At 37.7% G+C, this 16,758-nt stretch overlaps 1 protein-coding gene across 14 annotated transcripts in view; it reads right to left on the reverse strand.

The window, feature by feature from the left end:
* The window catches only part of Wnk1 (WNK lysine deficient protein kinase 1), a 143,300-nt gene that overhangs the window by 74,346 nt on the left and 52,196 nt on the right, over nucleotides 1–16,758 (reverse strand). For all 14 annotated transcript variants that reach the window (XM_076567793.1, XM_076567792.1, XM_076567791.1 and 11 more), the window contains exons 3-4: nucleotides 13,944–14,164; nucleotides 11,579–11,736 (exon numbers count right to left, since the gene is read on the reverse strand). In XM_076567793.1, coding sequence (XP_076423908.1) covers nucleotides 11,579–11,736; nucleotides 13,944–14,164 — 379 coding nt within the window. The remainder of the gene's footprint in view (nucleotides 1–11,578; nucleotides 11,737–13,943; nucleotides 14,165–16,758) is intronic.

Raw genomic sequence — 16,758 nt, forward strand, 5'->3', positions numbered from 1 at the left:
TGCTGAATAACAAGTATATAAGCAGAACTTTTTTTTTTTTTAAGTTTTATATGTCTTTCTCAATTAATCCTTTAGGCTCAGAGGAATTAAAAAAACTTGAGCTAGGTTCGAAGCTAGGAAACATTCCTGGGATCTGATTTCAAGCAGATCAAACTCCAAACTGTGTTTTACTCACTCCTTATAGTCTGTACTCATGTATTTATTTCACAAATACTGGCTGACTGCTTACAACTTGCAAATCGCTACATTACAGATAAGTCTTCATTCTGTACTGTCAGTTCCTATTACCTGAAAATGCTGCCTTATTTTTTAACTGATATCCATTCTTCATCATAAGATGAAGAACAAAGGGACTGTGTCTTTTGCTACTTTTCTAGAGGATTGCTTATGTTTGAGGCAGCAAATGTCTAGACAATACAATAATTTCATGTAATTATATAAGCAACAATGATCACTGTTAAAATAAGCCTCATTAAAATATAGTATATAAAACTTGAATTCAAATTAGGACATTAAATTTAAAAAGGCCATTGTGATAAAAGCCATGAAAAATAAAATGAAGGTGGAATTAAAGTATGTACATATTTTAAGAACTCTTTTTTAGATAGATTAGTAGGGAAAGCCTTCCTAAGCATATTAACATTAAAAGAAAACATCTGAATGCATTACAGACATGATACACATAGTGTATTATCAGTGCATTTATTTCTCCAACTATTAAACCAGTCTGCATTTACTACTTTTATATCAGCACTTATACAGGTTAAAATGCCCTCATATCATAATTGACACTACAGTATTAGTTAATTCAATATAACATTTGATTTAAGCTGGATCTCTGAGACCAGAACTCTTGATATTTTCCAGATGTGTAATTGTTTAATGATCACCTAGAATTTCACAATCTCTTATAAGCAACAGATAAATAATAGCATCTACTTGCTCTTCCAAATCATGGGTAGTCCCATTTAACTGTACATCTAAGTGTTAATGGAATACACCAACCACTAAAACCTCTATCTTGTTCAGTGCTGTAACTATTAAACAGCCAAGTAACTGTGAAAATAGAAAAAAACTCATGCTTACTTAGGAAAAACTTGTTCTTGAGAGGCATAGGAAATAGATAATATCAAAACAGAACACAGAACAGGTAGCAGTGCTAGTATGACTTTCTTCCATTAATCCTTGGGATGCTACTGGCAAAGAGTGCCAGCAACAGGACTGAAAAGATGGTATGGTGATTAAGAGTACATGCTACTTTTCCAAAGGTCCAGGTTTGATTCCTAGTCCTAACATGGTGGCTGATAACAGTCTCTACTACAGTTCCAGGAGATCTGAAGCCTTCTTCTGGCCTCCCTGAGCACCATGCACGCATGTGGTGCACAGAAAAAACATACAAGGAAAACACTTGTTCACAAGCAATTAAAAAACAAAACAAAACAAACAAACAAACAAAAAAAGAGTGTCAAGAAAACTAGGCTGTTGGTTCATTTCTTCATATAAGATTACTGTCTCAGGCTAGGTGGTGGTGGCTCATGTCTTTAAAATCCCACCCAGCACTTGGGAGGAAGAACCAGAAAGATCTCTGTGAGTCTGAGGCCAACCTGATCTACAGAGCAAGATCTAGGACGGGAACCAAAACTACACAGAGAAACTCTGTTTCGAAAAAAAACAAAAAAGATTACCGTCTCAAAATACTCTTCCCCAGGGAAGAGCACCACATCCCACCCTACCCTGTAGTTATCCAATACCAAGTAGTCAGTCCTGATACCATATACATACTGATATGTATTACATGGACTGATTAATTGTATTTATGAATATGAATATATATGCATATATTCATACACATATTTTGAGAGATAGCAAGGGGTGAATGGGAAGGGTTGGAGGAAGGAAAGGGAAGGGGAAATCATATAACTGTATCAGAAAATTTAAAATGTATTATAAAAAAATTACCTTCTCAATATACCTGCTCAGATCAAATTCTTAGTTTAAACATACTTTCTCAGAAATACTATCTTTGACTCTCCCAAGAAGAGTAAAATTTCCTAATTTCATTATGTGTATATATAATATCTATTTGGTTTAGTGAATGACTATTTCAACATTCCCACCATTCCTAGTATACTATAAAATTTCTAGAGACTATTAAAGCATCTATCTTACTCAATGCATGTCCACAACACACCTGAAGATACAAAAAGGAGGTAGAGGTATGGTTCAGTTGGTAGAGTGCATGTCTAGCATGCATGCAGTCCCAAGTTTGATCCCCAACATGATGGCAGCACATGCCAGCCTAGCACTCAGGAGTTGAAAGCAAGAGGTCAAGGTCATCTTTGACTACACTGCAAGTTTAAGGACAGCCTGTCTCAAAAAACTGGACAAGGTAAGCCTAGGGGTGATGGTGCACACCTTTAATCCTAGGACTTGGGAGACAGACAAGGGCAGATCTCTGTTAGTTTATGCTAGTCTGGTCTAAAAAGTAAGCTGAGGGCAGCCTTATCTCAAAGAGAGAGGGGTGGGGGAGAAACAGACAGAAGAAGGGAGAGGAGGGAAAAGAAACAATTAATTGATGTTATATAATTAATTATGAAAATTAAAATTTGAATGGTAGCTTGCCTCTGTAGTCTCAGCATTTTAGAAGCTAAGTCAAAAAGAAGGACTGCTATGAGTCTGGGTCAGCCTGGGAAATACAGGGAGACCCTGTCTCAAAAGACAAAACAACAAAGAAACTTAGAACTAAAGCTCATGGATTCATGTGAACAGAATTCTGGGATATTTTGGCCTAGGAAGGTAAGTCTAAGAGTCTTTGTAATCAATTACTGATAGGTAGGACATAAATAATAGACCTTGACTAGAAACCAAAAATTGAGAACTGGTGTGTGTATGGTGTTAGGAAACTATAACCTCTCTGAATGGATAACCAAACATCAACATGTTTCCTTAATAAGCATGTAGTAGGTAAGCAGAGAACATTAGGATTTTAAAATTAGTTAAATTTACACCTGAGGCAGATTTAAAAGAAAGACTGCTACATCAATCTTATTTAACAGTAGTCACTATTGTTTATATAATTACATAAAGCCAATTGTTAGTGTCTGACCCAGCCCTTGGGGACTTGGCTGTGTGCTCCTGACACCATCCAAGGAGGACACCATCCAATGTTCCCTTAAAGAAAATTCCTCCCTCTTTTGCTCTCTCCTGCCCTTCCTCCCTTCCCTGCCATGAGGTGTGCACCCTCGCCCCCTCTACCCCCCTCTCTTTTCTTTCTCTCTCCCTCTTTCCTTATCTTTCTATTATAATAAACGTGGATGCAGCGCAACCCACAGCCGCATCTGCCCAGCATGTTTCCCTCACCCCTGGACCACCCTGACCCGGTCAGCCAGGGCCTCCCTTGTGCTAAATCATTACAATTCTTTTAAGGCTGTCTAATTGAATTAAGACTAAGGTCAAGACAAAGTCATCACCTGAATTAGGTAGAATAAAAGCCAAGTGCACTTACTGTCTCTGTGCGATAGATCTTTTCTTGATCAAGAGTCAAGTTTGCTCTGTCCAGACACTTTAATTGGAGTTGTGATCTTTTTCTTTGCAACTCTGAACTTATTTCTAATATAATGGTAGAGCAGCCAGTGCTCTTAACCACTGGGCCATTTATCTCTCTCTCCAGTGCCCCACTTTCTATTTTTATGCATTGTGTATGTGTCTACTTGTCCCATTCTGTTTTACTAGAATTTCTCAACAGGATCTGGATGAAGGACAACTTACAAGAGCATGAGCTCCAATCAGTTAGACAGTTGAAGAAAACATATCTGCCTTCCCTGGTGACCATTAACTCCCTACAGATAAGATACTCAGGGAAGGTGGGACCTCCTAAACCCTTCCCCCTGCCCCCCGCCCCCAGCTACTGTAAATCCTTCCTCAAGAAGAGACAGATATTGGTAAACACAACTTCAATGGAATCAATAATGCTAATGCAAGACATCAACATGCTCCAAAGACAGTGTTCCACCTCCTTCAACTACTTCCACCTGCTTTTAAATTCTTTCCATTTCCTCTTAGGTGATAAGTGACACAGTTTTCCAATTTATGGCTGAACATTCAACATTCCCTTGTTCTTATAACAATTACCAATTAGGAATATCAGCAATTACCAATGGCCGTTGTAAAAGTGCACTTTTCTAAAATGGTCATTTATTTTCTTAACTGTTAAGTATAAAGAACTCAATTTTAACTTTAATAAGACAAAACAAAAAGCAAAAGCCTCTTAAATCCATCTACTTCCTTTTTATTTCTACAACTCCATACTTCCACACTATCTGTCATTTCCCTCATTAGTTGATTACTATGATAATCATTTCCCATTTCCCCTTCTTCCTACATAGCCCAGGTTAGCCTGGAACTCATAATCCTCCTGACTCAGCATTCTGAATGCTAGTATATACCAACATATCTGACCTTCAATAGCCAACTTTCAACTGTTTTTTGTTTAAGTTGATTTGGTTTTAGTTTCCCTACTCTGCTTTTAGCTCTTCAAATCTACATACAGAATAATCTTTATAAAATTTAGGTCTGCTTATGTGACACCTACCTGTTTTATAAATGCTGCAACAATTCTGCCAGTACTCTAGAAGGAAGTCAAAGGTTTTCATTCACTCTCTACCTCATAACTCTTTTCCTATCTGCAAAATCAACAGACATGGACAACTGCAGTTCTTTTACAGGTAATACTTAGGGCCATGTAGGATCTTTAATGGTCATTCTCCTAATCTGTTCAACTCAATGAGGTTCTCACTGCTCCTATGTGCTTTAGTTGAGTATTTAATATTAGAATAGCTGTTTTATATTCTATGGTCCCTAAGTTGTCTGTTGTCCTGTCCCAAGAAAGCTTTTTAGAAACAAGGACTACACTTAAAAGTATTTAATACCAAGAATTTGTAAAAGTCTGAAATACAGAAGGGACTCAAATATTTGTTGGCAGAAGAGATGGCTCAGCTTGTGACCAAACCTGATGACCCAAGTTCTATCCCTGGGGGCCATACTGTGGAAGGAGAGTCCCCTGACCTCCACCCATGCATGCTGTGGCATGGATGCACATATACGCAATACAAATAATACAAATAAATGTAATGAAACAAACAGTTTATACCAATTGTCAGCTTGACAGGACCTAGAAATACCTTGGAGACAAATACCTGGGGAATGTTTGTGATTAGATTACCTGAAGAGAAGACCAATCTTAAACGTGGGTGGTGCCATTTCTCTAGGCTACATAAAAAGGAAAAAGTCTGTGATTGGTATGTAAAATGTTCTTTTGTTTGTTCGTTTGTTTTGTTTTTTTGAGACAAGGTTTCTCTGTGTCATTTTGGTGCCTGTCCTGGATCTCTGTAGACCAGGCTGGCCTGGAACTCACAGAGATCCGCCTGCCTCTGCCTCCCGAGTGCTGGGATTAAAGGCGTGCGCCACCACTGCCCAGCTGTAAAATGTTCTTTAAAAAAAAAAAAAAAAGCCTGGGCTACCAAGTGAGTTCCAGGAAAGGCGCAAAGCTACACAGAGAAAACCCTTTCCAAAAAAAAAAAATGAATGAATGAATGAATAAATAAATAAAAACACCCTACCACAATGGACAGTATTCTTGAACTATGAGCCAAAATAAACCTTTTCTCCCTTTTGTCCAGTATTTTGTCACAGCAATAGACAAGTAACTGATAACAATGACCATAGTTGGAAATAGGATTATTACAAAGGTTAAATCCAGCAAAGTGAATTTAAAATTGTTTTGTCATATATTAACATAACTGTTTAGTTTCAGAGGGATGCCATAGCAAAGTAATACAAGTTGAATGAGACATTTATTTTCTCTTTCTTTCTCTCTCTCTCTCTCTCCTCTCTTTCTTTCTTTCTTTCTGGTTTTTTCGAGACAGGGTTTCTCTGTGTAGCTTTGTGCCTTTCCTAGAACTCACTCTGCAGCCCAGGCTGAACTCGAACTCACAGAGATCCGCCTGACTTTGCCTCCCAAGTGCTGGGAGTTAAGGCATGCGCCACCACTGCCCGGCAAGACATTTATTTTCTAGAGGCCAGCAGTCCTAACCTTCAGTTTTAGCATGATCAAATGCCTTCTAAAATATAAAGGGCAAAATCCTCTTTTTAATCTTCCTAGCTTATAATGATTTGGCCTTAGTGTTCCTTGGCTTATAGCCACAGTAAGCACAGAAATCTCTTTCTGACATCACATGGGATATCACAGATACTCTAAAGTATATACATCAATTCTTACAAAGATAACAATCTTTGGGGTAAGGTCCCCAATCCTTCCCTGAAAGGTAGGTTTAAAAACCAGCCAACATGCATACATTGGTGAAGTATGATGTACTATGTGATAAATTATCTAATTCACCTATGCAACAATCGAGACATACAGATCAATAAGGGTTTGGGGGCTGCAGAGACGGCTCAGTGGTTAAGAACACTGTTGACTCTTCCAGAGGATCAGGGTTCAATCCCCAGCACTCACTTGGGAGCTAACAATTGTTTCTAACTCTAGGTCCAAGAGGACCCAATACCCTCTACATGCTGGCAAAACAGCCATATATATAAAATAAAAACAAATCTCAAAAAATATTTATCTGGGAGGTGGTGGCTCACATCTTTAATCCCTGCACTCAGAAATCCCAGCACTCAAGAGGCAGAGGCAGGCAGATCTCTTTGAGATCAAGGCCAGCCTGGTCTACAGAGTGAGTTTCAGGACAATCAGGACTACACAGAGAAACCCTGCTTCAAAAAACCAAGGAGTTGTTTTGACAAATTCGTGTGTGTGTGTGTGTGTGTGTGTGTGTGTGTGTGTGTGTGTGTGTGTGTGTAATCGAAGGTCAACTGATTTAGCAGAGAGGTGCCAAAACCACTTAAAGGCATAAAAATCTCACTGTGTTCAATAAACAGTGGCAGAACAATTGCCACAGGCAAAACAGTGAAGTAGGGATAGAGAGAGCTCAGTTCTCAGTTTGCTTGCTTAGTAGGTATGAAGCCTTAGATTCAATTCTCAGTACCACATAAATTGTGTATGGTGGCATATTATCCTTGCATAATTCTAGCATTCAGAGGGTGGAAGCAGGAGGATGAAAGTTTCAAGGTTATCCTCCATTACACAGTAAGTTCTTATGTAATCTGGACTACAAGAGATGCTATTTCAAAACAAGGCAAAACACTAGCCCTAACATTAACCCACTTTAAGTACCAACCTATACAAGGAGGATAGTAAAGAATTACAACAGATTCTAGCTACAACCTGCTATATCTATCTGGTTGATTTTAATACTAGAAGATTAAAAAAAACCCTTATGTTTCTCTTTATAGTTGGTATTACTTTTACTTTTGGTTTGTGTGTATGTGGTGTATGTGATGCATCCTTTGAAGTATGGAGGTGTGCATGCCCGTACACGTACATGTGGAGGCCAGAGCACAACACAGGGAGTCTATCATCTTCAACCTTATTGCACTGAGACAAGGTCCCTTACTGAACTGGAAGCTTGTTCTTTTCACTAGGTCAGCTCTGGCATCTGGCTACCTCCACCTCTTGCAGAGAGAATGGTCTTACCCATTTAGCCAACTCACTAGCCCCTTTTTACTTTTAAATTCCTATTATCTTTTAAACAAAATTTACTTATTTTGTAATGAAATTTTTTATCTCCTGAGATGCTCTTTCATCACATCATTTTTCTACCCCTTCTTTTATTTCATTCTTTTATTAATTTTACTTTTTGTTTTAAATTTTATGATCTGTTTTTACATTTTTCATCATTTCTATGATGACTGATGGCACACTGCAGTTTCTGTTTTTGTGTTTTACTTTTTATTATATTCCTGTACCATTTTTTGACATTGCTGTTATGGCAGTTTAATTTCTCTTTTCTGAAAGCAGTAAGTTTTGGGGAGTAAGCCTTTAAGAAAAAGCTACCGATAAATGAGATAACCATAATTGCAAAACCACGTTGAAATAAAATATGAGAGATCAAAGCAACATAACTCCTCTTAAGGTGAAATGGTTGAAATTCTAGACAAAAATTCTAAAGTCTAGTTTTGATTTTAAAAAAAATCTCAAAGATGATTTAAATAAAAAAAAATAAAGTCAATTTGAGACTTCAAAAAAATTCAGCAACTTGGACAGTAAACTAAGCAAAAACTGCGGGAAAAACAAAACAAATAAGCAAAAACCACCAAATGTTTTGAAAATAAACAGCTCAAAAAAACCCAACCTAAAAAAAAATAATAATCACCTGCTGGTAATCCCAGCACTTCAGAGGCAGAGCCAAGTGGATCTCTGTGAGTTCAAGGCCACCCTGGTCTACAGAGCGAGTTCCAGGACAGCCAGGATTACACACAAAAACCAAAAACCAAAAAAAAGAAAGAAAAAGAAAACAAATCAATGGAGACTCGGCCAGCAAGATGGCTCGGTAGAGGAAAGGTGCCTTAGGCTATGACTGAGAACATGAGTTTAAATTCTTGGGGCCCATGGAATCGCAAAGATCCAACATGTACAAACTGTGCTCTGACCTCACTTGTTCTGTTAAATACACCTGTACGTAAGTACACATGTATGTACCATAATAAAATATAAAACAAAATAAGTAAAAACAATAACTCAAAAACAAAGAATAAACTAGGTAGAAGAAAAATATTAATGATTAAAGGCAATCACACAATAAAGAAAAAACTCCTATGACCACAAGACTCAAGATGTCTGGTATAGTATTAAGAGACCAAACTAACAAATCTGCGATACACTTATGAACTTGATATAGATTAAAGCCATGGTAAATGTCTTAAGTTACTTTTCTATTGCTGTGATAAAACACCATGACCAGGATAACTTATAGGAGGGTTTATTTGGAATGTACAGTTTCCAGGGAGATAGGAGTTCATTACCATCATCATGGTGGGAACATGGCAGCAGGCAGGCATGGCCCTGGAACAGAAACGGAGAGCTCACACCCAGAGCCACAAATAGAAAGCAGAAAGAGCACTCTAGGAATGGCACAAGTTTTTAAACCTCAAGTTTGCCCAAAATGACATGCCTCCATCAACAAGGCCACACCTCCTATTCCTCCCAAATAGCTCCACAAGTGGTGACCATTCTCATTCCAACCACCACAGTAAACTTAGTCAATAAAATTGCTCCTAGATCTAGTGAGGAGGATAGACACCCAAGTAGAATCTCAAATAGATATTACCAGAAAAGAACCTCAACATATTATATTATAGTTAAACTATCAACAGTTTAAAAGAAGAGCTGGAAAGATGGCTCAGTGATTAAGGGCACTGACTGGCTGCTCTCCTACTCTCACAGAATTTCACAGCAACCACACAGCAGCTCACAACTGTCTCTAACTCCAGTCCCAAAGGATCTGACACCCTCTGCTGGCTTCAAGGACCTGTACACATGTAGTACTCAGATATATATATGCAAACAAAAGACCTATACACATAAAATAATATTTTTGTTTGTTTTTGAGACAGGGTTCCTGTGTTGTTTTGGTGCCTGTCCTGAATCTTGCTCTGTAGACGAGGTTGTCCTTGAACTCATAGAGATCTGCCTGGCTCTGCCTCCTGAGTGCTGCTCCACCCAGCCATAAAATAATTTTAAAACAATTTTGAAGAGTTTAGAACAAAAGATATTTGAAAGCTTCAAGGGTGGGGAGTACAGGTTATTTAGAAAGGCAAACCTATCAGAACATTTGCAGACTGCTCAGCAGAAAAAAGAGCATGGACTGATGTTTAAACATCTGCCAATCAAGATTACTACATCCACCTAAATTACCTTTTAAAACTGAAAGGAAAGCCGGGCAGTGGTGGCGCACGCCTTTAATCCCAGCACTCGGGAGGCAGAGCCAGGTGGATCTCTGTGAGTTCGAGGCCAGCCTGGTCTCCAAAGAGAGTTCCAGGAAAAGGCACAAAGCTACACAGAGAAACCCTGTCTCGAAAAACCAAAAAAAAAAAAAAAAAACAAAAAACAACAAAACAAAAAACTGAAAGGACTATAGAGATGATTCAGTTGGCAAATGCTGTACAAGCATGAGAACAGTGTTTGGAGCCCTAGAATCCATGCAAAAAACTGTACCTGGTGTTTCTTATAATCCTAGTTAGGGGTGGGGTGGGAGTTGCAGGGCGGGACAGATTAGGGAGAAGAGCAGAGACAAGCACATTTGTAGGGTTTACTGGCCAGTCAGTATAGGCAAATTTGCAAGTTTGGTGAGAGATTCTCCCCCCACCCCCAAATTTTTTTTAATGTATGTTAAGGCTGGAGAGATGGCACAGCAATTAGGAGCATTTACTGCTCTTCCAGAAGACTTGGGTTCAGTTCTCAACACCCTTATCACTTGATTCCATACTGCCTAACTCAGAAGAGAAGTTAAATAACAGATGACCAATCAAATCCTTGTACATGAACATTCACAGCAGACTATTCACAATACCCTAAAAAGCTAAACAGATTAAATGTCCAAACAGATGAATGCTAAACAAACTACATTGTATATTCACAATGGAATATTACCTCTTAAAAGTAATGACAGGCATAAGGGAAATCACCAGCCCACTATATACAAAGCTCAGAGGGGTTTCATTGTGAACACTATGACCCTCAAAATGAGAATGAGAACAAATGATGAACCTTTTAAAAACATACTGAAAGAAGCTAGTCACAAATGGCCACATATTATTATTTCCTATATATAAACTATCCAGGAAGGTCTATAGATATAGAACATAACTCATGTTTTTATTGTGCAAAATCTTTTTCCTGCTGGGCGGTGGTGGTGCACAACTTTAATCATAGCACTCAGGAGGCAGAGACAGGCAGATCTTTGCGAATTGAAGGCCAGCCTGGTCTACAGAGTGAGTTCCAAGACAATCAGGGTGGTTACACAGAGAAACTCTCTTCTCAAAAAACAAAAGACGAGAGAGAGAGAGAGAGAGAGAGAGAGAGAGAGAGAGAGAGAGAGAGAGAGAGAGAGAGAGAGAGAGACTACAGCAATAATTACAACAGAAAAATGAACCTGCTATCTTGTCTCCTGAACCCATCATAATATCTAACATTCTCTCTGAAAGAAAAACAAAAAAAACCACAAACCAAAAAAAAAACAAAACCGCTTTCCTCTTTATACTTAAGATCCCAATGAATCTTGGATGCTTCTATATCAATTATCTATCAGTCTCACTGCTGTAATAGTAACCTATACCTTCTTGCTGCTTTCAAAAGTCTTCAATTGAAATCACCTTTAAAGCAATATAATAGCAATACAAAACCATGCATCATAATTAAGAATTCAGATGAACTATTAGAAGACATTAGAATGCAATTTCAAATAAATTATACCTCAAGATAAACATTTAAGTGACTGTAAGGGAGGTGGGAAGAAACTGAGTTTATTTTTGCTTTCACTGTACACTGCATCTAACTCAGCAACCTCCCATCCCAACAGCTTAGGCTTTCTTTTAGAGCCCCCTTTTACACAGGTGAATGTTATCAAGCTTGATTTTACTAGATCTGATGTAATGTCATCAACAATTAGCAAGGACTTACACTGGTCACTCGACGGTAGATCTGCGCAGCATTTTGGCACTCTGAGTATGGATATTCAGATGTAGCCATCTCAAGCATGCACATCCCAAAAGCATAAACATCAACGGATTCATCATATTTCTCCTCATACATCTCAGGAGCCATGAACTCCGGAGTACCTTAAAATAAAACAATGATTCAGAGTCAAGAGATCAATAGCTGTAGGTGTTACCTACCAGAGGTTTCAAGAAACAAAGAGGTTGACCACCTGTGGGGGGGGGGGGGGGGGGCGGGGCGGGCGGCGTCGGCGGGGATGAAAAAGAAAAAGAAGAGGGGAAAAGAGGGTGGAAATCTTCTTAGCCTGTTCCATCAAATATCCTATAGAAGATCTTCCACTGTGAGGCCTTTAAAACACGCTGAACAGTCAGGTAAATGACTACTTATACTGTTGAAATTGTGTTCCCACTATTAACTTTGGCTAAGAGATATATTAATATTATTCATAATGAAAACAAATAGAAGGAAAGGTAATAAAAGAAAAAAAGAACTAGCAGGGAACAAAATGGATACTGTAAGACAGTAACGATAAAAAGACCAAATACTTGTCTGCCCTCTATGGGAAGTTGGAGTATTTACAACTTGCCTCTTGCCATTAATACTTCACATATTAAGGAGGCCTTGGGGGGGAGGGGGGGACACCAACCTCTGTATTCAATATATTTTTAAAGGTAATAAAATATAATTATCTGCAAAGGCCACTCACCAGAACCTTTTCTTCACATACTTAAGATCCAACCTACAGTAAACAAATAAGCCTAATGCAGATACAGGAAATACAGTGAAGGACATCCTACGGGTGAAAAACAAATGCACATACACATACGAATATAGAGCTCAAACACAGACTGGTTTGTGAGCACAGTATGCATGTGTATGGTCCTACAATATTAGATTTTACAATGATTTTAGAATCTTTAACTTCAATTCCAGAACAAGTATGCACATTATGATTTAATAAACAAAGGAAATAACTCTGTTGGATTAGTGATTTTAAGATCCCCAAGACAATCAAATGCTTCCTATAAAGAAAACAAAAGGGCAATTCAGCTTCAAATGTACTTTTCTTGTTAATAATATATTGTGTAAAAATGTATAAACAGCATTAGAAATCCTAACTTCACAATATTCCAATGAGAACACTGGTTTTATTTTGTTCTTGAAGGAAGGAAGGAAGGAAGGAAGGAAGGAAGGAAGGAAGGAAGGAAGGAAGGAAGGAAGGAAGGAAGGAAGGAAGGAAGGAAGGAAGAAAGAAAGAAAGAAAGAAAGAAAGAAAGAAAGAAAGAAAGAAAGAAAGAAAGAAAGAAAGAAAGAAAGAAAGAAAGAAAGAAAGAAAGAAAGAAAGAAAGATGCAAATTATTGGTGTGTCGTGCTTTTCTTACTGGTACTTAGGATTCTGGCCCATTTAATAATGAATGAGCTTTTAATGTCATAACCTATAGGAGAACAGAATAGAATGTGAACTGAAAATTTTTAAAATTTCAGAGAGTTAAACCTTAGCAAAACAGCCATTATTTTTTTCAGGTTTGAATCTAATATACAATTAAAAAGTCTGAAAGGTCACTCTTATTCTTTGGACTGCGTACTGATTCCTAATAGGGTTAATTTTGCTCTCCTTACAGCAATGTCTGGAGACATTTTTGGTTGTAACAATTAGGAGTAAATAGACATGGAATACTACAAATATTTTGTGGTAGAACCCAGGTATGCTATGAAATATTTCTACAGTATACAAGAAAAACCCTACACAGTAACTATCTAGACCCAGCTATGCAGAGCACTAAGGCTGAGAAATCTAATTTTGATATATCATTCATTATAAAAGGTGAGAGTAAAGGAAAGTTGATGAGACCAGCTTTTCACAAAACACCCCCTTATATTCCTATTTTCAAATCAAGTTTTTACAGCCAGGTATTCTTGAAGATATATAGCCAACTGACATTTCTGAAGCTAAACTACATATAAACTTCATTTACTTTACAAAAAAAAAAAAAAAAAGCAACACATTGCTTCTACTGTATAAATATAAATATAAAATATTAAGTATTAACAGAATGACTCAGTGAGACAGTAAAAAGAGGTTATATCAATGAAATTCACCTTACTTCTCTCCATGTAACTTTATAAAACATCAACAGTCTTCAAAATTATTTTAGAAGCTTAAATATTAAAATTCTTTCATTTTATATTTAACTAGACTTGATCACTAGGTTCATGATATAGATTTCTGAAGGCTTATTTAGTGTCAAAAAAGATATGACAGGATCAGGTTTCTAAAGAAAAGCTATGTCAAAAGGCAGACTGGCTCCAAAGCACACTGGAAACATACCTATCACACTCTTGGCAAAAGAAGCCCGCTTTAGAGTTGCCAGACCAAGGTCTCCAATTTTGACTGAGCCTGTAGGGCCGGTGATAAAGATGTTGTCACATTTAAGGTCCCGGTGAATAATTGGTGGAGTTCGTGTGTGGAGAAACTGAAGTCCTTTAAGGATTTGCCGACACCAGCTTCTTAGAACTTTGATTTTCATCACTTTAAACCTTTTTAAGTACCTGGAAAAGGCAAAGTAAACCAAACAGGTTATCAATGATACCAGCTTTCTGCTTTGAAGAATTCCATTAAATTCTAACATACCAAAGATAGGATATCAAATTTAGAATATTGAGACTCAGTAACTTTAAGGGTTAGTAATACTTTTAGTAAGGTTAAAGGGGCTAAGATAAGTTTGAAATAAAATTCTATTAAAAGACAAGAAATAAGTCCTTGGAACATTTTTATTGTTGAGTAATGAAATTTTCTTGAAAAAAATTTTTTTTATGTGTGAATGTATGTATCCATGCATGTGGGGTAGGGGAATGCATGCACCTGTGCATGTGTAGAAGTCAAAAGAGACAGATGAATCCCTTGGGACTGGAGTTACAAGCATTTACCAGTTGCTTGGCTTGTCACCTGGGTGCTGGGATCTGAGCTCTTTCTTGCCTTCAAGACTGTACAGCAAGTGATCTTAACCACTTCTCTGGTCATTAGTTTGTTTTGAAAGGATCTATGCAGCCCAGGCTAGCCACAAATTTGTAATTCTTCTGCCTCTGCATCCTTCTTTCGTTTTTACTTGTTTGTTTGTTTTCTTGAGAATGGGTCTCATATAACCCAGAGTGGCTTCAAACTTTCTATATAACTAAAGATGATCTTGAACCCTTGCTCCTCCTACCTTTGCTTCCCAAGTATGTATCACCATGCCCAGTTTTTGCAGTACTATGGATAAAACCCAGGCAGGCCTATGTATACACTAGGCAAACTCTGAGCTACATCCCCAGCTCTCAGAGAAACTATTTAATAAGCAGTTGGTAAGAAAATTCCTGTAACAGCAAAAAAAAAAAAAAAAAAAAAAATGTATACTTTAAAATTAGTTTGCTATTGACATAACTAAAAGAATTCTGCTTTTAATAAATAATGGAGTGGCTTCTACCAATGTAATCCTAAACTGGTTTTAATAAAATGTAAAATGGGCTGGCAAGATGGCTTACTAGGTTAAAAAAAAAAAAAAAAAAAAAAAGAGCAAACCGCCGGGCGGTGGCGCCGCACACCTTTAATCCCAGCACTCGGGAGGCAGAACCAGGCGGATCTCTGTGAGTTCAAGGCCAGCCTGGTCTACAAAGTGAGTTCCAGGAAAGGCGCAAAGCTACACAGAGAAACCCTGTCTCAAAAACCAAAAAAAAAAAAAAAAAGAGCAAACCAACTCCTGCCAGTCATATACCAGAACACATAACACATGTTACCCATACACATATGCACAAACACAAAAATAAATAAATAAATAAATAAATAAATAAATAAATAAATAAATAAATAAATGTAGTTTAATTTTTTTAAAATAAAAACACAAACAGTGATTGAAAGATGAACAAAACAAAATCAGTCCGAGTGATTTCACATGAGAATAAAGGAAAAACAATGTGTAAGCAGCCTATGTATGTATGCGCACATGCATGTACATGTGGAAAGAAAGGTCAACATTGAATGTCCTTACATCATCTTGTATTTTTACCCAGGGTCTTCAACTGACCTAGAACTCATCAAGTAGACTAGACAGACTGGCTAGGACTGGGCTCATAAGCAGATAATCATGCCTTGTTTTTGTTTTTTTTTTTTTTCCTGTGGGCTTTATGAAGACTGAACTCAGGTCTTCGTGCTTTCCTGCTCAGTGGGTAAAGGTACTTGCTGCCATGCCTGATGACAATCCCCCCTGATTCACATGGAACAGATTTTGAACATGGTGTAATAAAGAACAGTTCTATGACTGTAGTGCAATGGTGATAAGGAAAGAAAAGGTGGGGCTGGAGAGATGCTTCAGTGGTTAAGAACACTTGCTGTTGTTTCAAAAGACCTAAGTTCAGTTCCCAGAATCCATGCCAGGCAGCTCATAATTGCCTTTAACTCCAGGTCCAAGGAATCCAATACCCTGTTCTGGCTTCTATGAGCATCTGCATACGGGTGGTGTGCACATACATACAGAGACACACACATACAGACACACAAAGTAAACTTTTTTTTCTTTTATAAACATGGAAAAGGAGAAGGGCAGATAACCTGGTGCATAAACCTAATGACTTAGATTTGTTCTGGAATTCATGGTAGAAGGAAAGCAGTATATCCTGGATTTAGTCTTCTGACCTTTATGCTTGTGCCATGGAATGTTTCTGGACTAGTACACACACATCATTCTTATTCATACTCTAATTTATTCTTATATCTCACTCCTCTCCATGCACTTCTCCCCCCCACACACACATAATAATAAAATACACTTTAAAAAGGAAAAGAAGAGACTAACTCAACACGAGGGAAATCATGCCATCATGCCTAGTACCAGAAACCTAGCCACTACCTAGGACTAAGATGTGGATCTTAGAGGAGAATCTATAACTGCCACTTTATTAAACCAGCATAATCCCTAACTACATTCTAAATTTTTGTTCTTATAGCAGTGTAGTTCTTTCTTTCACTCTTTTTTTTGGTTTTTTTTAAAGACAGGGTTTTCTCTGTTTAGACCTTGCTGTCCTGGAACTCACTTTGTAGCCCAGGGTGGCCTGAGAAATGTAGTTCTTATTCTTCAATAAGGAAAGTTCTCTTAGTAACAGAGACCATA

This window comes from Peromyscus maniculatus, chromosome 3, assembly GCF_049852395.1.
Source record: "Peromyscus maniculatus bairdii isolate BWxNUB_F1_BW_parent chromosome 3, HU_Pman_BW_mat_3.1, whole genome shotgun sequence".
In the NCBI taxonomy this organism is placed as follows: Eukaryota; Metazoa; Chordata; class Mammalia; order Rodentia; family Cricetidae; genus Peromyscus; species Peromyscus maniculatus.